The following is a 23,488-nucleotide window of genomic DNA, read 5'->3' on the forward strand; positions in this document are numbered from 1 at the left end:
CGTCAGCAGAATTTGCTACATTCCTAAAAGAGAGAAACATTCAACACATACGTACTTCTGTCTACCACCCTGCCGCGAATGGAGCTGTGGAACACTTTCATCGCATGCTTCATTCAGTCTGCTGTTCTGGAAATGAAGCCGTGGAAACCTACAGTCACGGAATTTCTCCAAGTGTATCGTGCTTCTGCCACAGGACTATCCCCGTTTGAGTTGCTTCATGGCAGAAGGATGCGAACGCGTCTTAATGTTCTTCCTCTTCTCACCACACATCAGGCTGCTCCTGCGCTTCTTCAGTGAGTTTCTTTGAAACAAAAGAAAATGAAAGCATACACTGACTCCAGACGTGTAGCTCGCTCTCCTGATTTCAAAGTGGGAGATTGGGCAAAAAAAGTGCATCCAAGATTTACCACGTCACATTGTGCGTAAACTGGGTGCGTGTATTTACCTGTTATCGGGAAGAACTGGCATGGTTCTCACCTGGCTCGTTCTGTTGCACCTGTTTCGGAGACTACTGACATGGATGCTGTGGACTTGTCATTTCAGTTTCGTCCTCCTCTTCCTCTGGCGCCTCAAGCTCCTCAAGCTCCTCAAGCTCCTGAAGCTCTTCAAAGGGTTTCTACCCGTGTGAGACAACCTCCACGTTAGCTGTTAGACTGTGTTACTTAGTCACCTTGCATTGCGTGAATATAAAGGATGAGTAATTCTTTAAGTCACCTTGTTGTTAATTTTAATATGAATACTACATTCTTATAATTATCGTGAAACTTATTTTTGTTCTTTAGTCTAATTGATATAAGTAGTTATGTTACATAACCAAGTGAATGCTTTGGTAATTTTGTAACTTTGTTATTGTGTTTCCCTTTTGTTCTTGATTATCGGTGTAGACAGTTTGCTTGAAGTGATGGGGGAATATGTTGTGTTCTTCTGTGCATATTGGCCAGTAGCTGGCGGTAGAGGTTCGTGATTATGGTAATATTGAGAACAGAAGAATAAGAGAGTCTGAAAAATAAATGCAATCATGAGATTTATTAAGAATAGTGGGTTATATAATAATATAATTCTTTTCACACTCCATCACAGTAGGTGGCGGTATGCACCTTTAAAGTTGGTTCGCAACTTTAGAAGAATAAGAGAGTCTGAAGCGTTGCACCAGTTGCTATCTGCGCAGTTCTATTTTGCTACTTCTATTGTTCATTAAAGAATTCCATATTTAAGAATGCCTTTCATTCCTTCTTACTAAGGATATAACAAGGAGTTTTGTGGTCAGTGCTTACCTTTGTTATGGGTCCAAATTGTATGTGAGTGGAACATCTTTAAACGCCGTTTTAATATCCTGCAAAATGCAACAAAGTGTGCGTTCGTCATGGCGCCTCAGTCTTACATTCATGGCATTGGGAATGCTGTTTTGGAGAGGAATCTGCGCACAAGTACGATATTCTCTTTCCGAGGAGCAAAAAGATGGTGCTGTGATCGGAAACCTTGCGAAGGATTTAGGTCTCGATCCCAGAACGTTAAAGGAGAGAGGATTTCAAATCGTTTCAACCTCAGGCGACTCGCTGTTCACGCTGAATCAGAATGACGGGATTTTAAGCGTAAATGGAAAAATAGGCCTAGATCGCGAGGTGGTTTGCGAGAGAAACAGCTCGTGCATCATCGACCTAAAAATTGCGCTGGAAAACCCGTTAGAGATTCACTACGTGTCGATTGAAATCGTGGACGTTAATGATCATGCCCCGACATTCCCGGAGAAAGAAAAACAAGTGGAAATATCGGAATCTGCCCTACCTGGAGCTCGGTATCAGTTACAGGCGGCGCGCGATCCCGATGACGGCACGAACTCTGTTCAACAATATGAACTCAGTCATAATGATAATTTCCTCATAGAGGTTGAAGATCGCGGAGAAGATCTAAAAATGCCCTTTTTAATTCTTCAAAAGCCTTTGGATAGAGAAACCAGTCGGAGACACAAGGTGCATCTTACTGCTCTTGATGGAGGGCGACCCCCAAAGTCTGGAACAATGGAGATAATAGTTGACGTTTTGGATGTTAATGACAATATGCCGGTTTTCACACAGGAAGTTTACTCTGTAACACTTAAAGAAAATGTGCCTGTAGGCACAACTGTAATACAGGTTAATGCCACTGACATGGATGATGGTCCAAATGGAGAAGTGTTTTATTCATTTGGAAAGGATATAGACAGTAGGGTAATACAACTTTTTGATTTAAACTCCAGTACTGGGGAAATGATTGTGATTGGCTTGATAGATTTCGAAGAGATGAATAACTTTGAAATAGATATCCAAGCATCAGATAAAGGACCTGTTCCTCTCACATCAGATAAGAGTATTACATTAAAAATTATTGATGTGAATGACAATGTGCCTGAGATAGAAGTGACATTTTCAAGCGCAGTGCGTGAAGACTCTAAAATTGGAACCACTGTGGCTTTGATCAGCGTCAGTGATTTGGACTCTGGTGTAAATGGGAAGGTGTTGTGCTACATTACTGAAGACATACCTTTCAGACTAACGGCATCATCCCTAGATAACATTTACGCACTGGTAACAGCCTCATCTCTTGATAGAGAAACTGTACCTCACTATGACATCGCATTAGTAGCCAAAGATGCTGGGCAGCCACCTCTGTCTTCGGTTAAAACTATAACTGTGCAGGTATCAGATGTAAATGACAATAGTCCAGTATTTTCTCTTTCGTCCTATGCTTTTTATGTGATGGAAAACAGTACTCCAGGGAAATCTTTGTTTTCTGTGTCTGCTTCTGATCGGGATGTGGATGAAAATGCTGTTGTGAACTACAACATATGGAGAGACTCTGGAGATGAAAACAAATATGCATCTTTCATTAATATTCACTCTGAAAATGGAGAGATTTATGCAGTAAAAAGTTTTGATTTTGAAACTGTTAGAACTTTCCAGTTCCATGTGCTCGCTACAGACTCTGGAAGTCCGTCTCTGAGCAGTAACGTGACAGTGAACGTGTTTATTCTGGATCAGAACGACAACGTTCCAGTGATCTTATATCCAGTCAGCGCTAACGGTTCTGCTGAGGGTGTGGAAGAGATTCCCCGGAATGTGAGCGAAGGTCATTTGGTGACTAAAGTCAGAGCCTATGACGCAGATATAGGATACAACGGCTGGTTATTGTTTTCACTGCAGGAAGTTAGTGACCACAGTCTCTTTAGTTTGGACCGCTATACAGGACAGATAAGAACCCTTCGCTCATTCACAGAAACAGACGAGGCCCAGCATAAACTGCTCATACTGGTCAGAGACAATGGGCACGTTTCATTCTCAGCAACAGCGACTGTGATTGTCAAAGTTGTGGAGCCCAAAGAGGCTTTTGCAGCTTCTGATGTTAAACACGCAGTAAAAGACGAGGAGGAAAACGACGTGACATTTTATCTGATCATCACTTTGGGCTCGGTTTCAGTGCTTTTTGTCATCAGCTTCATCGTGTTGATTGTAATGTAGTGCTCTAAATCTACAGACTATTCGTCAAAATATTTACAGTATCTATCTATCTATCTATCTATCTATCTATCTATCTATCTATCTATCTATCTATCTATCTATCTATCTATATCTATATATATGTGTATGTGTGTGTATGTATATATATATATATATATATATATATATATATATATATATATATATATATACACACACACACTACGGTCAAAAGTTTTAGGTCGGTAAGATTTTTAATGTTTTTAAAGTATCTTCTGTCATATTGTGAAATATTATTGCAATTTAAAACAGCTGTTTTCTGTGTGAATATACAGTTTTTTACATTTTTATTTCATGATGCTATGATGTATAGAAAGTTCAAAAGAACAGCATTTATCTGAAATCTAAAGCTTTTGTAACATTAAACACTACCCTTCAAAAGTTTGGGGTCGGTAAGAATTTAAATTTTATTTTTGGGGGAAAGATATAAAATAAATCAATACTTTTATTCATCAAGGGTGAATTAAACTGATCAAAAGTTACAGTAAAGACATTTATGATGTTAGAAAATATTCTATTTTAAATAATTGCTGTTCTTTTGAACTTTCTATTCATCAAATAATTAAAAAATTGTACACAACTGTTTTTAACATTGAAAATAATAATGAATGTTTTTTGAGCATAAAATCAGCATATTAAAATTGATATCTGAAGGATCATGTGACACTGAAGACTGGAGTAATGATGCTGAAAATTCAGCTTTCACCTGAGGAATAAATTACATTTTAAAATATATTAAAATAGAAAACAGTCATTTTAAATAGTCATAATATTTCACAATATTACTGTTTTTTATTATTATTGTTTTTTATCAAATGAATTCAGCCTTGGTGAGCAGAAGAGACTTATTTTAAAAAGCATAAAAAATATTACCGATCTAAAACTTTTGACCAGTAGTGTATATGATGCAGTGATGTTGTTAGGTGTTGTATCTTAAGTAAGTCTAGTGCTGACCACTCAATACAGGTTTTGCTATAAAATATTTTGAGAATGTGGAATTAAGTTTGAATGTTTTCCAAAGTATTCAATTTTATCTTATGTAGTAAAGGAGGAAGTCTCTCTCTCTCTCTCTCTCTCTCTCTCTCTCTCTCTCTCTCTCTCTCTCTCTCTCTCTCTCTCTCTCTCTCTCTCTCTCTCACACACACACACACACACACACACACACACACACACACACACACACACACACACACACACACACACTTTGTTCCTGGCTTCAGCTGCATTTGTTACTGTTGTTTATCTTTTGACTCTCACAATCACATGCTTGCAGATGTGATGACAAATGTAGTCATTAACATTCTATCACACTGACCATTCTGATTCCCATTCATTCTCTGTCTGGTATTCATAGCAATACACCCGTTAACCTGAGAAAAGGGGAGTAGAATAAACTGCATTGGGAACAATGAAAAGGAAATAGAGACAGACGGAGATAGAGAGATAAACAACATGGCATATATTTGTTGGTCAGCTTGCTGAGTTTTAAGAGAATTGGGTTTAGATGAAATTGATTTAGATGGAGAAGTTGATGCTGTAATATAGTCAGCAGATGGTGTCAACAGATTCAGCCCCCTGTGAAGAGGACACACAGAGTCATGTGTGTGATTGTGGGAGGCAGTCTCGGTTGCGTGTTCTCTCGGTGTGGGTTGTGCTGTCGTGTGTGTCTGGGGTTTAGCGGATTGTCAATACTCTGCCTGTTTCTGTGTAAATAAACGTCATATTAATGAGGTTGCTCTTATGATGGTAACATTCTGATGACTGGATTGTTTTGAGAGTGTGTGTGTTTATGTGCAGATCACCTCAGGCTGTTACTCAAGCATATTTTAGTCCATCAGGCAGACAGGATTGGCCTTATTCCACATTACTGAACACAGTGATTCCCCACGCACAGTGCTTTCATCTTTCATCTCCGCTATTTTCCTTTGCTATCTTCCCTCAGTCGCCTTATTCCTCATGTGGAGTTGTAGTCTATCTATCTATCTATCTATCTATCTATCTATCTATCTATCTATCTATCTATCTATCTATCTATCTATCTATCTATCTATCTATCTATCATCTGCCTATCCATCCATCCATCCATCCATCCATCCATCTGTCTATCTTTCTATCATCTGTCTATCTATCTATCATCTCTCTATCCATCATCTATCTGTCGTTCTATCTTAAAAGTACATCCTATTGCCTCATGAAAAATAGTTTTTACCCTGTAATTTTCCAGTTACACTTTTGCATTTCTTTGTATCATTACTAATATTGTAGACTTATTTTTGATGAATTAGTCAAATGTCTTGCATGTGTAAGTCACTTTGGAGAAAACATTTGGTAAATGATTAAATGCAAATATAGTATACATAGCAATTTGTCTCAATTTTCTTTTTAAATAGAATGTTGTGTGAGGTTTTTAGTTTCTTTCTGTGTGGATGATGAAATCCACAGCCCTGCTGTGCAGAGAAGACTGAACTGCAGGTCCAGTCGGGTATTGCAGAGATCAGCAGAATATTGAGTGTGGTCCAGCAAACACACACACACACACTCACTGATCATAGACCAATCCAGCAAGGGTACTGCTCAGCAGCTCATTTCTGCAGCATCCACTTTTAGAAATGTCTTTGTTCAGTGTCTGAATAAAAACCCTGGATTTTATAACAGTATAAGTCTATTCAGTCGATCTCTGATTTTCAAACATTCAGATTTAAAATAAATGCTGATTTTTCAAAGGTTTGGCATCCAAGCTGTACAATATAACTGTGAAATTAATTTCACAATATTAAATTTCATAAACATGTTAATTTTATAAAATAATCTTTGTCATACAATTCTCCTTTTTTACCCACCCCAGTTGCTATGGTAACAACAGGGATAGAACACTATCTTTGTTTACTGATCCCAGTTGCATTGGAAACATCTTTTACAGATAGGCCTATTTGAGACTTTACATTAAAGTGAACAGTTTTATAGTCTGTTTGTTTATTTGTCTGTTTGATGGAGATTCCATTTGGTGTGGTTTTATTTGGATCTAGGGTTTGGTGTCATGAGTTCTGCTCTGCTCTGTGTTATTTTCTTCTTAATGCATATTCCTGGTTGTATTGTGCTTACATTTATACAATTTGCTGTGTTGCTTTGACTGTATATATTATTATTATTATTATTATTATTATTATTATTATTATTATTTATTTATTTTTTTTTTTTTTTTTTTTTTAGAAGTGAACCAGCATTTGTTCACTGTGATAGGTGTATATTTTGGAGTTTTTAATGTAGAATGATTATTACTTCAGAACCACATTAATTATGACAGCTCAACCAGGTTTGAGATGGCATTTTACTCACAGTGGCAGAACTGGATGCTGGGTAATTTTAATATCTGTGTAGTGGAAGGTCAGGTCTGTGCACTGACGTGTGTTGTTATAGCTCTGACTGAAGAAAGCATCACAAATCAAAAGTGGTTTACTTTCTGGATATGGTATCTGTCGGCTGTAGACACTACTGCTGCAAATACAAGCTGCAAGATGGCAGAGAATGAGAATGGATGTACTTAGCTTTGAGGCAACTGCAACATACTGGTTAGTAGAGCAGGAAATGTACTATATACAAAACCTGAGCAGAAAAAGCAAAATTGTGGCAACGAAGGCATAACATAACGTGCAGGCCGGGCAGTTCTGTGAATGCACGTGTGTGAGAGAAGGTCAGGTCCATTCTGCAGTGGTTCAGTACTTTAGTGGGTCACATCAGTTCTGCTTTTGGTTCATGCGGTTATAAGTAGCTCTGTCCTCTATATCTCAGTATGCAGCTGGCTCTCTCTCTCTCTCTCTCTCTCTCTCTCTCTCTCTCTCTCTCTCTCTCTCTCTCTCTCTCTCTCTCTCTCTCTCTCTGTCTCTTTTATATAATCTTTGACTTTAAGTCTGTGCTAATCTTCTAAACTCTCTGTCTCCTAATGGTCATAGAAACTGTCATGTTAGCTTAAGAAGTGTTCAGTTTAATGGTCTTACTGTGAATATTTATTTATCTATCTATCTATCTATCTATCTATCTATCTATCTATGAATTAAATAAAAATGTCAATAATGATGTGCACGGATAAATCATTTATAATAAAATGCGGCAAAATTAAAATTGTCAATTTTGATTTCATGGTGACTTTTTTTTGCAGTTGCAAAAAAACAAACATTGCATCTGATATCACTTCTTGTCTATTCGTTCTATTCGTACATTGTATTGTGGGATAAAATAAAATAAAAATGTGTGCAGTGTGCTCTCATTTTATACACATTTATGAAAAATGTTTTAGGTCATCCAGATATTGAATGCATATAGAGAGAGCATAATCAAAATCACATCCTGTTTACAGTATGTCTACAAACTATGTACTGCAGAAAGAGAATGGCATGCTATTCCAAACATAGCCTGATGATTGCAACATAGATGATTCTGACACAGTTTCAAAGCTACAGTTTGTGATTGCTGGAGCGCTATAAAGCCCACGAGGAATTTCTTAGGCTGAAAGCAAAGCTGTCTGTGGGATGTGGGTGGAGTCAGGGATATGAGCACTATTTTTAGAAGGTCTTTATCTTGTATTCCAGACAATAAATGTAGGATTTTTACACACACACACAAAAAAACTTGAGAAACAAAATGCCTTAAAATACTAAATCTGGTGTAAAAAAAAAAGTGATCAGAATGAAGTGAACGTTCAGTGGTGTGAATTTAAACTTAATTCAAAGGGAAAACAAGATTGTTGCTCCATGGGAAGATTTTTAACATCTTTTTTTAACATCTTTTTACATAATCTCATAATCTTTAACATAATCTCAGTTTTTGATAAATTAATTTTGTTAATTTTTTTTATTGGAATATGCAAGATGTACATAAATTGGGATCACAAACAGGGAAAACAAATAAACAAACAAACAAACAAGCAAAGCAAAACCAATACAGTCAGGAACTGACAGATGCGTGCGTTTGTGTGTGTGCGTGTGTGCATGTGTGCATGTAAAGGTAACTGGGTGGATGTATCACAGTACATACTTTGAAGAACAAGAGATAGAGAAAAAAAACGAAAAAAAAAAACGAAGATATATATATACAAATAAACATACATACATAAACATGTATAAGTCAGTATATGAAAACAAATAACAGATATAAATAAAACAAATATAAAGAAATCAATCAGTGGTAAGGAGTGACTACTAAAAATACTATAACGTCTACTACTACAACTACTACTTCAACAACCACAACTACTACTACAGTCTCTACTTCTACAATAACTGCTACAACTACAACCACAACTACTACTACAATCTCTACTACTACATTAACTGCTACTACTACTACACCAGCAACTTGAATAATGACAATGGTATAAATACTTGATAGTAATGATAATAAGATAACAGAAGGACAAATCAGAACAGTGATAATAGTAATGAAAACAAAAGTATAAGTAATAATATTAATGATAGTAATGATATTAATGATAGTAATGAAGAGGTGGGGGGAGGTTGGGAAATCATGGAGAGGACTAATAATAATAATAATAATAATAATAATAATAATAATAATAATAATAATAATAAGAGGAAAAGGAAAGAGCAAAAAAAACAAAAAAACAAAAAAAAAACAAAAAAACAAATAAGGAGTATATATATATATATATATATATATATATACACACACATATATACATACACACATATATACACACATATTACAATAATAATAGTAATAATAATAGTAGTAGTAATAATAAGATTGAAAGAGGAAAATAGTGATAATTATAATATACTCATATTGATAATAATAATAAAATAACAACATTAATAATTATATGAGGAGGTGGAAGTTATATGATCAGCCTTTAAGTGCATAGTGTGTGTCAGTTGCTTTGTGATGCATTAAAAAGGTATGACGTTCAGCATGGATCAGTCCAGTGCAATGCCCAGGTTGCCATGCCCCCGTCACCCTTACCCTCTGAATGAAGCTTTTTTTTTTCTTTCTTTTTTTATAAATATAAATTAATTTTTAAGAAAATGCGATAAACTAAACTCTTTAAAAAATAATGTGTCTTGATTTAACTTTTTTTTTTTTTTTAAATATTGTAATGGAAAACAAAAATACTAAGTATTATAAAAGTACTAAGAAAACAAAACAATTTTTTTGCAGTGTGTGTATTATAATGTTTAACTTAAAACTAAATTGGGGTAAAACACGCTGCAGGGAACAGCATGTCTCTCATGGTATCCATGTTTAGGCGTATTTATAGATGGTCTCTGGAGTCTTTAGCTGTTAGGTCATATCTCCCTTGTGGCCTCTGCACTGCTGTGCATTCTGGGTGATATTTAGTCACATGAGAAATAATATATATTATATATAATTTAATTTTTTACACTTATAGCTTCTCCTGAAGACTCAATTTGAAAGACTCTTAATGCCAAAAAGATTCTATATAAGAAGAAATGTCTTATGACTGCATAATACTTTCATGTTTAATGTTTTTTTTTTTTTTTTTTCTCTAGTGATAAAGTATGTTTATAAGCTGTTTAATTCATATAATTTTTTTTTTTTTTTTTCTTTTTTGCAAAATGTATTTAATTATTCAACTAATTCCATAAAATGATCCCATGCTGAAAGGTTATGTGAAGTGCCGAACAGAACCCTTTACGATTCTATATATTTTCTTCTAAGAGTGTGGTGTTTAGTAGTTCATTATTGGTTGAGATGCAGTGTTGCAAATGTTCAGCAGTATTTTTTTTTTTTTTTTTGGCAACCAGAAAATACATTTTAATGTTATCTTTTTAAGCTCAGTGATGCATTTGATCTTCAGGCTTGACGTAAAAGAATGGAGGAGGAGAAAGAACAGTGACTCATCTCCACTGTGTGTGTGTGTGTGTTAAGACTAAGAGCAGGTTCATATATATGTGTGTGTGTGTGTGTGTGCGCTGCAGAGACAGCAGCCATTTTGAAAATATTCATAGAACAATAAGAGTTTATTTTATTTAAAGGAGGAGATGGCAACCTCACAGTCTGTATCATTGTCTAATTTTTTTTTTTTTTTTTTTTTTTTAAGAAACACCAAATATAGTTCACTGAAAATGCCACGCCAAACATGTTGAAGATTAGCGAACAGGCAGTCAGTTTATTATGAGACAAGCTGTTTCCACACAAAAGCACAATATTGAACCATCTCCCACATTCAATTCCATTCACACAGGATATCGCCTTTATTTATTTATTTATTTATTTATTTATTTATTTATTTTTAGCTAACCTTGAATGTTGCCCTGAATGAGGGGCTTTGGAGCAAATACCAAGAAACAACATTGATTCTCTGCATGCTTCATGTGATTTGTCTGCTTGTGAACATGATGTGCATGCATGAGTGCTAACACCTAGATTTAGACGCGTACTGTGAATTCTTAAAGCACAAAGGAACCTAAAAACAAAACACAATGAAGGTGGAGAGAAAGCGAGAGTGGTTAATATTATCCCAATAAAATAACAAACTAACTGTCCAGCAATAATTTACTCGCCAAAGCCATTTTACTCTCATTTGGTGCTTGTCCAGTGTTATACTTAGATGCTTTTATCCTTAGATGCTGCATGCAGCTGAAAAAAAAATGGCTGCCAGTACTGATCTTCACAGTGCTGTTTGTGTGGTCATGGGTATACTAATGTGTGTATGTACTGTATGATAGTGTGCTTTATGAGTGGCAAAGACATTTGGACAGTGACTCACACTTAGACTTCAAATACAGGCCTGTGTGAGAGAGAGAGAGAGAGTGATTTTAGCTGCAGAGACATCAGGACAGTGTCTCATCCATGTTACATGCACTCATAGATCATTGTGTTCATCTCACATTGGGTACAAACTGAGCATTGAAAAATGCATACCGCATTGGGATTTATCTAAAAAAGAAATGTGTATAAACATGCATAGCTATTATTAGTGAATTTTTAGGATTCCAGTTTAATAATGAACTATATATTTGGTTATTTTTTGGAGGACACATGCATGTACTGTATGCACAGACTCTGGTATGTATAGTTTTATAGGTAATGCTTTACAATATGGTCTTATTTGTTAACATTATAATAAAACCTTATTGTAAAGTGTTACCATTTTATAAATCTGAAAACTTTTGTTAATTCGAAATATGCCAAATCTTGTGTGAAGGCATAATTCCAGTGTGAAATCTATGCAATGTTTTACACACGATATCCCAAAAAGGGTTTACAATACAGATAAATCTGACAATCTGCTCTGTAGTTTTCCAGCCAGTGTTTCTGTTATTTTAATTTTAGCAGAGCGAATTTTCCAGTGAGAGTTGTTCTTTTGGGGATCGTCTCATCAAGAAGCTTTTAATGTCGCTGTGAATTTGAGAGCGTGTTTGAGTCCGAACAGCATCCTTGCATCCCTCACACATGAACATACACACACACACACACACACACACACACAGAGACATTTGCCTGGAAGATGTAGGCCAGCACGATGTGAATAATTTAGTCTGTTCACTGACTGCAGCTTAAATATGGCTGAATTCTCTCTCTTTTTCTCTCTCTCCCTCCTTTTTTTTAAAAAGAGGGTTTGTTTGGATAACCTTGCAAGCTGCATGGTGCATCTCTTTATTTATTTAGTAGAATTTCTAATTTAGTATAATTGTTCTGTTTGTTTTACATTTAATAGCTATTCTATAAATAAGAGGCAGAATACATATCCACAAATCTGATTGTATAATGTATTTATGATGTGGCTATAGCCTATGTCTTTTTAGTATATTTATTGGCTGACTATTTCTACATTTACTATGTTTAATTTTGGTTAATAGTCAATAATATACATTATTTGTTTAAATTTTAAAAGGCTGTCTTATATGCAGACTATATGCAGTCCTGATGGAATTTAATGACTGTTTTTGTGATTTTTGCACTTAATTAGTGGGATTTTTTTGGAATTCTACTGTATGAATTTTAAACGTGGTAAACTGGGTTAAACACAGCTTACTGGTCACTGAAGCTATCATCAGAATTAGCCAAAATACTTGATAAATGAACACAAAATGGATAACATGCACAGCTTTGTGAATTATAGTGTTTTAATTCTGCAGAGCTGTGGTTTTGTCTGTATTGGCCTGGTTATACATTATACTTTTCATCATTATAGCTCCATATTTCCTGGTTGTTTCTAGTTTTGAAAGTGATGGTGGTTGGCATGCAGGTGCATGGAATTAGCATGGTTTTTCTGTGTGTGTCTGCTGCTCTCTAGACACGTGTGTGTGTGTGTGTGTGTGTGTGTGTGTGTGTGTGTGTGTGTGTGTGTGTGTGTGTGTTCATTAGACCTGATAGTGATTCTAGCCACATCTTTCTGCAGCTGCTCCCTCTGAAAGAGAGCTGTGTGTGTCAGCCGTGAAAGACATTCAGATAAGCTTAGGTTCTGAATCAGTGTCAGATTTGCATTTGTCCATTATCTTCATCCTTTTTCACTTTGCTTCATTCCATTTTCAATTTATCTCTTTCTGCTGTTCCTTTATTTTTTACTGTGAATCAGTTAAAATCTAATTTCATTCTCATTTCTGCTGTTTACATAGACACCTTTTGAAATCTGAATCTGAACATAGTTTTTACATGAACGCCTAATAAAGTGATCGTTTAATGTGTTTGTTTGTGTCATAAGCTTCAAATCAGATTTGATCTTTTGACTTGTACACACTGTATGCATACAGAGTTTTCCACTGTTAAGATGCATGAGAGCCTAAAGCAAGGACTTGTGCAACAATGTTGTCATGCACCACTTCACAGACCATGAGTGGAAGGAGAATCATTTATAGTCATTTATGACACTGTAATAACAACAATAACAACAGCAACAACAACAGCTTGTTCCATGCGTCATACGTCATTAGGCCATTTCTACATGATTGCACATTTGTAAAACTTTTCAGTTTTCAATCCAATCAAGTGTCAACATGTCTTAATGAACACATTACAAACGGATTATAAGCTATTGGTCTCATTGCAATATTCATTGTGGTGATCTAAACTAGCTTTACTCTCCTATTATGTGTGTGTTACCCCTTACACTAACCATACCCCTAAACCTACCCATGGCAGAAAACTTTCTGCATTTTTACATTTTCAAAAAACATAATTTAGCCTGATTTATAAGCTGTTTTCTTCATGGGGACCCAAAAAATGTCCCCACAAGGATTTCGGCCGTTGCCATCTTTGTGGTGACTTTTTGCCCTCATAACATAGGGTTTACCTGAACCACACACACACACACACACACACACCTGTAACCGCACATCGGTCAAATTCTGTATGCACCAATTATTTGTTCATAGAATGTTTAACCGAATGTTTATCTTTTCCGGAAGAGTTGTTTAGTGTGATTAAGTTATTTAAACAAAATGTCATCATTTATTTAATATTTGTGCAACATTTTGTCCTAAATGACACCTCATACTTCTCTCTCTATATTCCCTAATAATTATCATATACATACAGATGATAAACCTATAATGGCTTATTATGTGTATGTGTTTGATGGTACTTGCATTGACATTGCCCGTGCGTTTGATGGTCAGTGACCTTTACTAAAGGTAATCAGAGCGTTGGCTGTAAATGTGGGCTAGTAGCGGAGGTTGACAGTGTGATTAAGTCAGTGTCCTGTCTGTGGATTCAGCAGGATGTGATGAAATATTATTTTCTCTATGATCAATCTTGAGTGTAAGAGCTATGAAAGAGGTTTTGTTCTGTGCATTAATTTTATTTAAAGCTCACTGATCAGGTCCGAAGACCCTTGGGGGATCTGTGAAAATTATTTATAAAAATGTATTACATTTTCAGGGCATTTTTATAAATGTGACCCTGGACCACAAAACCAGTCACATGGGTCATTTTTTGGGTCATATGCTGAATAAATAAGCTTTCCATTGATGTATGGTTTGTTATGGTAGGACAATATTTGGCCGAGATATGACTATTTGAAAATCTGGAATCTGAGGAAACATTGAGAAAATCTCCTTTAAAGTTGTCCATTTATGTTTGCGATTGTGCTGCATTCACTCACAAAAATAAATGTTTTATATATTTACGGTAGGAAATTTACAAAATATCATTGAACCATACAATGCATTGTTGGCTAATGCCACAAATATACCCGTGCGACTCGTGACTGGTTTTGTGATCCAGGGTCACAAATGTACATTCACTGATTACCTATTAGGTCTGTAAATGTGTAAAATATTTCTGGTCTAATATGTCTCACATTTATTATAGTTTATTTGTGCTTTCTGTTAAACAATTGTGAACTGCATTATACACTGTAGCAATGTTATTTTAAGCATCATCAAGAAGACAGAAAAGCGTTTCATTCATTCTGTCAGTTTAATAATGAACTCTGACAAATCGTGTTTAGAGTGCTTGATCTGTCATCAGGGAAGATGCGAGTTAGCTGTGACCTTGCGCTCTTCACAATCACTGTGGTGAGTGTCGATATTTTCATAACCACTTAGAAAGAGAGTCTTTCTGGCTGTGTCTGGAGCATGCATTGTGTAGCTCAGGTATTTTGCTGTTAATCTGGTCGAACACGCTTGCCGTCGTCCCTGTGGTGTTGATGCGTGCTTTTGGATTAGGCCTGTCAGCATAACCAGGGAGACTACGAGCTTTCTAATGGGATTACAGAGGGAAGTCATCAGCTTTACAGTGGTCTGAAAGGGGAGAGAACTTTACCCAGCGTGCAAAAAAACCTGCCATTCACGTACAGGAGTACATACAGCATACACACATATACAGAGTCCTCCAGGAGCCACTAAAATCTGTGCAATCAACACTCATTCACTCACTCACTCTGTTTTCACTGCCTAATTTGGTTCTCACACACTTCTTTTATCTATTTTTTTTCTTCACACTCTCACGCCATCTTTTAATCCCTGTTTAATTTCCCTTTATCTTACATTAATTCACTCCCTCACTAACCCAATTCTTTCATGCCACTGTTCTCTTTTCCCCCCCTCCTTGTGACTGTTGCCTGCTCCCTCTATTTCTCTTCTCCTTTTGCGTTTTTTCACCATTTTCACAGTTTTCTTTCATCACGCTGCTAATCGTGTGTATGTGTCTCATTGGCCTTGGATGTTCCGTTATCTTTATATTCATTGTTTGATTGAGAGGCACAGGCATCAATATATGATGATGCATTTGCTTTTTCTCCTTTTTTGGGTGGAAGTCACTGGCAAGGATTATTGTTAATGCGTATTCTGTATTTTGGAAAATTGCACCAATGGGTTTAAAGGGATAGTTCAACCAAAAATGAAAATCAGCCCATGATTTAATCACCCTCAAGCCATCCTAGGTGTATATGACATTCTTATTTCAGACGAATACAATCAGAGTTATATTAAAAAATGTCCTAGCTCTTACAAGCTTTATAATGGCAGTGAATGGGCGTTCTTGTTTTGAAGTCCATCAAAGTGCATCATATCCATCATAAAATTCCTCCACTCTGGGGGGTTAATAAAGGCCTTCTGAAGTGAAGCAATGTGTTTGTGTAAGAAAAATATCCAAAATGTAAAACTTTATCGACTAAAATAACTAGCTTCCGACAGACAACCGTACGCATTGATTTATGGCGAAAGAGTGACCCTTGACCTGACACATGAGGCATTGACGAACCTGGAAGCGCAGAGGATTTTTCTTACACCAACGCATCGCTTCACTTCAGAAGGCCTTTATTAACCCCTCAGAGCCGTGTGGAGGACTTTTATGATGGATATGATGCACTTTGATGGACTTTTAAAATATACAGCCATTCACTGCCATTATAAAGCTTGGTTGCAAACTTTTCACGATTGTTGTAATTAAATATACAAATACATTTGCTTTGACTTTCTTAAGAAGTCTTTCCATCTGAAATGTATATGTTTGTCTCAAAGTATCTGCTATACTTCTGAGATAAAGCACCAAAGGCATATTTAGAGACCCATGAATTTACTCTGTTGTGTAAATGACATAAAACATAAAACAAGATTGATATTTGATCCAAAACCATGGTAAGTGGATGGTGGCCATGTTGTTTGACTTTGGCCTCCTGAAAGATTAAAGCAGAATATTTCCATAACAAACTGGTTGCGGTCTTACATTTCAGAGTTTAAGCTTGTAGTTCTAATCCATATTTAGTAAAACTATATATTGTTTAATTTCCTTAAATAATTGTTGTCTTTTTACAATTGTAGGTCTCCACCACAGAAACATTGAGTCTCAGCACAGCTGGGCATCTGACCAGATCTGTTTTGATTTTGAAAATGTGTGCACTGCAAGATATTGTTTTAACAGAAGTGAAGGACTAATCTCCTCTTCTTTCTCTTCTCTTTTTTTATCATGCTCTCCCTGCATTTGCTGCATTCCCAGAGCACACTCAAGGTAAGACCATGATTTTAGATTTAAAGTGGTTTTAAAAGTCTCATGCATTATCAAGGGCTTCAGATTCTAATTCTACTAAGGTATTTTGGAAGAATTAAAATCTGAAGCCCTTGATATGCATGAGACCAAGTGGAATGATTAAGTTTTGATGAGGAGAGTGAAAGATGATGTTAAGCTTGTGTGTGTGTGTGTGTGTGTGTGTGTGTGTGTGTGTGTGTGTGTGTGTGTGTGTGTGTGAGAGAGAGAGAGAGAGAGAGAGAGAGAGAGAGAGAGAGAGAGAGAGAGAGAGAGAGAGAGAGAGAGAGAGAGAGAGTTGAATATAGAATAGAACTTTTGGAACACTGGGTTCTGTTTTTGTCCCCTTGAAATGTGTTCTTGCTGATGTCATTCTGCAGTATCCCAGCACACACACCTACACATCTATCCATTCTCTCACACACATTAACCTTTGCACAGAAATGTACACATATGCATTTACACACAGTCCATCCACAGTCATGCATAAAACATACAACACAGAGGATATACATAAATTATATTTTTTGTGTGTGAATAATTACGGTAAGTCGCAGTTGTACAGAGCGGGTGGATTATATTCTCTGTGCGAGTTTTGCAGGTTAATGGGTTACAGAGAAAATGGGGTCAAATAGGTATGTCGCAACAGCAGGTCAATAGATTATTACCATATTTTTTGGTTTACTTGTTTGCCTATTCGCTATAGTTTGGCCACACACACACACACACACACACACACACACACACACACACACACACACACACACACACACACACACACACACACACACAACATTAGTTAACTACTTTACTAAGAATAAACTTCTATAGCATTTATTAATCTTATTTATTGTTAATTTCAACATTTACTAGTACATTATTAAAATCAAAAGTTTTATTTATTGTCATTAGGTAATGCACTGTGAACTAGCGTAAACAATGAATGACTGTATTTTTATTAACTAACATTTAACAAAGATAAAAAAAATACTGTAACAAATGTATTACTCATTGTTAGTTATTACATTAACTAATGTTAACAAATGAGACCTTTTTGTAAAGTGTTACCGTACCGTGTGTGTGATTACAAATGGATTGTGTGAAATTATTCCTAAATCTGAAACTAACTTTATTTGAAAATGAATGAGTACAACACACATTAGACAACAGAATATAGACAGGTATAACACAGCAATACCGTATAAAACATGTCCAGTACAATAGATATTACAGCCTAGATTTCTGATGTGTGGTTCTTGTGTGTGTGTGTGTGTGTGTGTGTGTGTTATCAGATCTATCTGACTCTGTTGAGTGGATTCTCTCCTCTCTTAACATCATACCAGCTGCATTTTCATTTCCTCTGACATGGAGTGTGAGAGGGAGCAATGTGTGTGAGATGAGATGCTTTGTCTCTTTGTTTCACAACTGACTCATAAATGAAAATCTCCACCTGGTGGCAGATCAGTGTAATATTTTACTGTGTGTAAGTTTTTTTTTTTTTTTGATAATTGTGTGTGCATGCACTAGCTTTTGTATACAAAACGTTTTCACCAGTTAACAGTGTTTGTCAATAAGTGATTAATCTTTCTATTTCAATATGTGTAAGTGTGTCAGAATTGATTTGGTTTAATAGGTGATGACCTATTTACAGCAGCATGTGTATGTGTGTGTGTGATTCATGCATCATCTGTCCTAGTGAAACACCCTCTACTCATTGATGGTTTCTGTGAGGGTGTGTTCCATATATCTGTGAACAAAACCAGGCGAAATATAAATCAATACTCTGACCTCATGAGAGTCTGATGGACATAAATCTGCTTCAATCACTGCACTCACCAGCAGAGCTGTGCACGGCAACACCTCAACCAATCAAATAGCCAGGAGCATAAAACAGAGGTGTGCTTATCCAATCAGGTAATGAAAGAGCTGTTGCAGTGTGTGTCAGGAGCCAATCACAACTGTTGGTTAATGTGAGCTGCTAGTGAATCTCTCATCACCAGCTGCTTTAGCCTTATTACTTAAAAAGCGTATTTATGGGATTGAAAAGGATTTTCTTCTTTCATGCACATAATGGCATTTTCCAAAAACAAAAACACATTTTCTCTCTCTTCTTTTATTTTTGTTCCCAAACCCACAAACATTAAATCACTTTTTACTGTGACACTGGGTGAATATAGTGATAAAGTAAATAAAAAAAAATATTTGATATAGGCGACATACACACAATTTAAAATAAATTTTAAGCAGATATTAGTGTTGGTCAGTTCCGTCAATTTACAGTATATTCTCGGTTTAGAGACTGATATTCTCTATTGAGATATTTCACTGTTGTGTTTTAATAATTTTAATAATGTTGTGGATTATCCCTGAGGTGTTGAGGAGCACTTTTTTTCTATCTCACTGTGAAAGGCTGTTGTTGTACAGTAAGATTTGACATTAAAAAATGTTTAAAGGGTAAGTCTCTTATTTGACTGTCTACCCTTTTTTCCCAGAATGCTTTTGGATTATGAGGGGAAATGTATGTGCTAGTGTATGGGTTACTGTCTCTGACGGGGAGACACTCCCAGCCCTGTCGCATTTCTGTCAGGGCAACTGTGGAAAGCATTTCAGCCCAGATTTAGAAAAAAATTATTAAACTCTAGTTGGATTAAAATGTGTGTGTGTGTGTGTGTGTGTGTGTGTGTGTGTGTGTGTGTGTGTGTGTGTGTGTGTGTATGTGTGTGTATGTGTTTGAAAGCATCTGCTTATTTTGTAGTAACACATGGCAGAATTAATTTTCTTCTGATTAAAAATGTATCAAAACCCTCATAATTTAATCAGATTTTTTTTTTTAAATCAGAATATGTGAAAGAAAGAAATGTAGACAGATAAAAGACAATAAAATAGCAGAAAATGTGTATGACCTGTGGGAGGGATGGATTTTAGAAAATGGATAACACCTAAAATATAGCTGTGTTTCTAAGCGTTTGTCACAATTTCATCCAGATCGTCCGCTTATTACTTTCACATAAGACAGCCAGGGTGTTTCCCGCACAACCACGTAACTCGCTGCTTAACTACTATGCATCTTTGAAGAAATCAAGCTGTTTCTGAATGTCAGTTTGCGTATTTTGCGTAAGATAAGGGTTTATTAAGTCCACGTCATGCAAATAAGAAACTATGCTTCTAACCACTGGTTGAGACCTGTAGTTTCAACCACTCAACTTGTCAATGCTCTATATACATGTTCGTTGGAAGTACACTCTCAGAAAAAAAAGGTACATAAGCTGTCACTGGGACAGTACCCTTCAAAAAGGTTCTCTGTACAATTTAGGTACAAATATGTACATATTTGGTACCAATATGTACCTTTGAGGGACTTAAATGAACTCTTTAGGTACAAAGGTGTACCTTTTGAAAAGGTACCACCACAGTGACAGCTTTTGTACCTTTTTTTCTGAGAGTGTATGTTTTCAGGAAATACCGACTCATTGAACTATGCTGATAACGACGGAACTTGCGACCATTGTTGGCTAACGATGCTTTTGGGAAACGCACCCCTGGACTGGAGTTTTCCCTCCTCCTAACGGATTTGTCTATGATATTAAGAGATGCATTTGTCTCTTTCTAAGACCTTGTAGTCTAGTCGTATTTGGGATGTCAGTACTATGTTTAGTAAAGATTAGAATCTTCTTAAAGTCACTCTCTTAATCAGGAGGAGAGCATCACATTGCAGCATCTCCTAAACCAAGTATATGCTATGGAAGTATGTGTGTTATCTTCTGTTGAAACATCTACACAAGAACTAGTACATTTTATATAGCCTACACAGCTTTTCATCCAAGTGATTCAGGATATTCAACAAAAACAAATGTAGGATTAGACAACTAACGTTGCTTCATAGGCAAAACAAGTTATTACATTTTGATGAAAGATTATATACACAGACATGCTTTTGGACATTTGCTTAAATGTACACCAAGGAATAATCCACATCAAGACACATGCTGCAGTTTTATGCATCTCCTGGAATTTCAGAGCAAATAAGGTGCTGTTTTGATGTTTATTTTTATATAACAAACGTCAGGTGTTGCAGCACTGTAATCTGCTGAATGTTTAATGCGCTGTGGGGTGTGTTTGCAGCGTTTCTTGGCTCACAGCAGAAGTGTGCTTGTGGGGGAGGTGACAGAAGTCAGCAGGACTGTGTCTATCTGCTGCTGTAGCAACACATCACCCCTGCATGAGCTGACCCGCTCTCCAGAACGTGTGTGTGTGAGAGAGAGAGAGAAAGGCAGGGAGACTCCTTATAATTTCCTCATCCATTCTGTCATATTAATGGCTCCCTTTTGAAATTAATATTCATAAGATAGTGATGATTCATAGCTTATTTGATCAATTGTCCTTAGTAAAGTCTGCCTCACTCTCATTTAATGCAGAGAGTGGTCTCAGAAAAAGCCCCTCCTGCTGTAATGCTGTTTCCGTGGCAACAGGCGAAGGGTCCTTCTGTTGCCTCACAACGTCACCCCTCCCCCTTTTCCTCTCTCTCTCTTTCTCAGGCACATACATACATATATAATATATGTGCCTATATAACCATACCTGCCTTTTTCTCTAAAACCAATGCTGTTTTGTCAGATAAATATGATGGTTTTACACAACAAGTTCTCTCTCTGTTTTTTTTTTTAATTCATCAGATAACATTTTATCATGCATAGACATAAACGACCCTCTCTCTCTCTCTCTCTCTCTCTCTCTCCTCTCTCTCTCTCTCTCTCTCTCTCTCTCTCTCTCTCTCTCTCTCTCTCTCTCTCTCTATATATATATATATATATATATATCATCAAGGGTGGGGCAGTGGTTATGTGTGTGTGTGTGTGTGTGTGTGTGTGTGTGTGTGATATGTGTATATAATATAGGCTATATATATATATATATATATATATATATATATATATATATATATATATATATATATATATATATATATATATATATATATATATATCACACACACTCACACACATAGCCACTGCCCCACCCTTGATGATATCACACATGCTATCCAACCACCCCCTCTGGTGTTCACAATGCTTACACACATCCTCAGGCATGTTCTTTATGTCATGCATGTGTATACACACACACACACACACACAAAGGTCAAATTCAGCCTCTAGCTTATGTATGTGCATAGTAAAACCAAATTCTTTATAAGCTGTGTACTTTCAGTAATAGTGCTTCATTTCAATAATGTTTCCACACGTGAAAGTTTCGCAGTTGCTCTTCCTTCTTAATGAACACGGTTGAGAATCGATCCGCAGGCTCATTCTAGTGCAAATTAAACATCAGTTATTGAACCTGTTAACCCAGTACACCTATATTTTGTGTTGCCTGAACTGTGTTTAGGAATATTTACTATAAGAAATAAGGACTCTAAGCTTTCCTGTGTTTAGTTTAATCGTCATCATCATCATCAAGCTTTTTTTATTATGCACCTCATTCACAGTTTCACAATAATTATACAAAATGTTTAATATTACAGTAACTGGAAAAGATGTAGGCTGAATCCTTAGTTTATTTCACCTTAAGACAACAATTTTATGCACAACTGAAAATTACACCTTTCATAAATTAATAAAAATGTACAGGCATTTCATGCAAATTATTAATTTTGGTTATATCACCTTATTTTTAAACTTTTTTTTTTTTAATTTGCAGCTTTCACTACAAACAGACTTATTCTATTTTTACGGAGGACACAGTTTATTTATTTTTTAATTTTATATTATTTTCAGGACTTGATAATTGATAAAAGTGAATTTAGTTCTGAGAATCCTGCAACATTTAGGGGAAGGTTCCACTGTTTATTTTGTCCTATAAAAAGACTTGCTATTTCACTGCAGCTAGTGTGATGTGCCTTCATATTTGTGTTACCAATGCAGGAGATTATGATTATTAATATTTGAAATTGTTTTTAGGAAATATATATAGGACATAGTAGGCTGCCAGCAGAACCTAATCCCTGGATTACACAGAATTTGAACGTAAAATCCATCTCTATTTGTGTCTCTCTATCTCTCCCTCTCTCTCGCTCACACACATCTTCAGGAAACATGCAGTGAAATATTCAGCAAGGATGCTGCATCAGTGAGAAGATCCATATAGATAGTGTGCCCCACTTTTATATGATCTGTCTCTTTCGTTCATTCATGTAGAGTAACAAAGGAATTAGAGAAGATTAGTTGTGTGTGAACTATAGAGATGATTCCTCGATATATAAGATTATATGTGTGTGTGTTTGCATAATGGAGGTAACAGAGGAGCACATAAAAGAAAATAAACGTTTGAGAGAGGGGGTGAATTTGGTGCAGGATTTCATTTAAAACAATTTCCACATAGAAATTGCTAGTACATTTCACAAATAATTGCAAAGACACGGCAAGTAGCACATTGAAGAAAACATGACATTTTAATTCAGAAAGACTCATAGACTTTGTTTTATTTACAACTTCGAAAAATCAGCTTTTAAAAAT

The 23,488-nt window shown here is 36.0% G+C and overlaps 2 protein-coding genes across 6 annotated transcripts in view; both read left to right on the forward strand.

The window, feature by feature from the left end:
* The window catches only part of LOC307170769 (protocadherin alpha-C2-like), a gene marked incomplete at its 5' end in the record, with an annotated part of 184,187 nt that overhangs the window by 70,512 nt on the left and 90,187 nt on the right, over positions 1-23,488 (forward strand). For 2 of the 5 annotated variants that reach the window (XM_079892047.1, XM_079892038.1), the window contains one exon: positions 16,950-16,961. The exons of the other annotated variants lie outside the window; for them this stretch is intronic. In XM_079892047.1, the coding sequence (XP_079748173.1) occupies positions 16,950-16,961 (12 nt within the window). The remainder of the gene's footprint in view (positions 1-16,949; positions 16,962-23,488) is intronic. 5 annotated transcript variants of the gene reach the window in all.
* On the forward strand, positions 1,193-5,503 carry LOC307170875 (protocadherin alpha-8; the record flags this gene model as incomplete). The annotated part of the gene is given in 3 exon segments (XM_079892185.1): positions 1,193-3,491; positions 3,495-3,532; positions 5,476-5,503. Coding segments are annotated over 3 exon segments (2,217 nt in total). The 5' UTR covers positions 1,193-1,340.

This window comes from Squalius cephalus, assembly GCF_949319135.1.
Source record: "Squalius cephalus genome assembly, chromosome: 14".
NCBI classification, from domain to species: Eukaryota; Metazoa; Chordata; class Actinopteri; order Cypriniformes; family Leuciscidae; genus Squalius; species Squalius cephalus.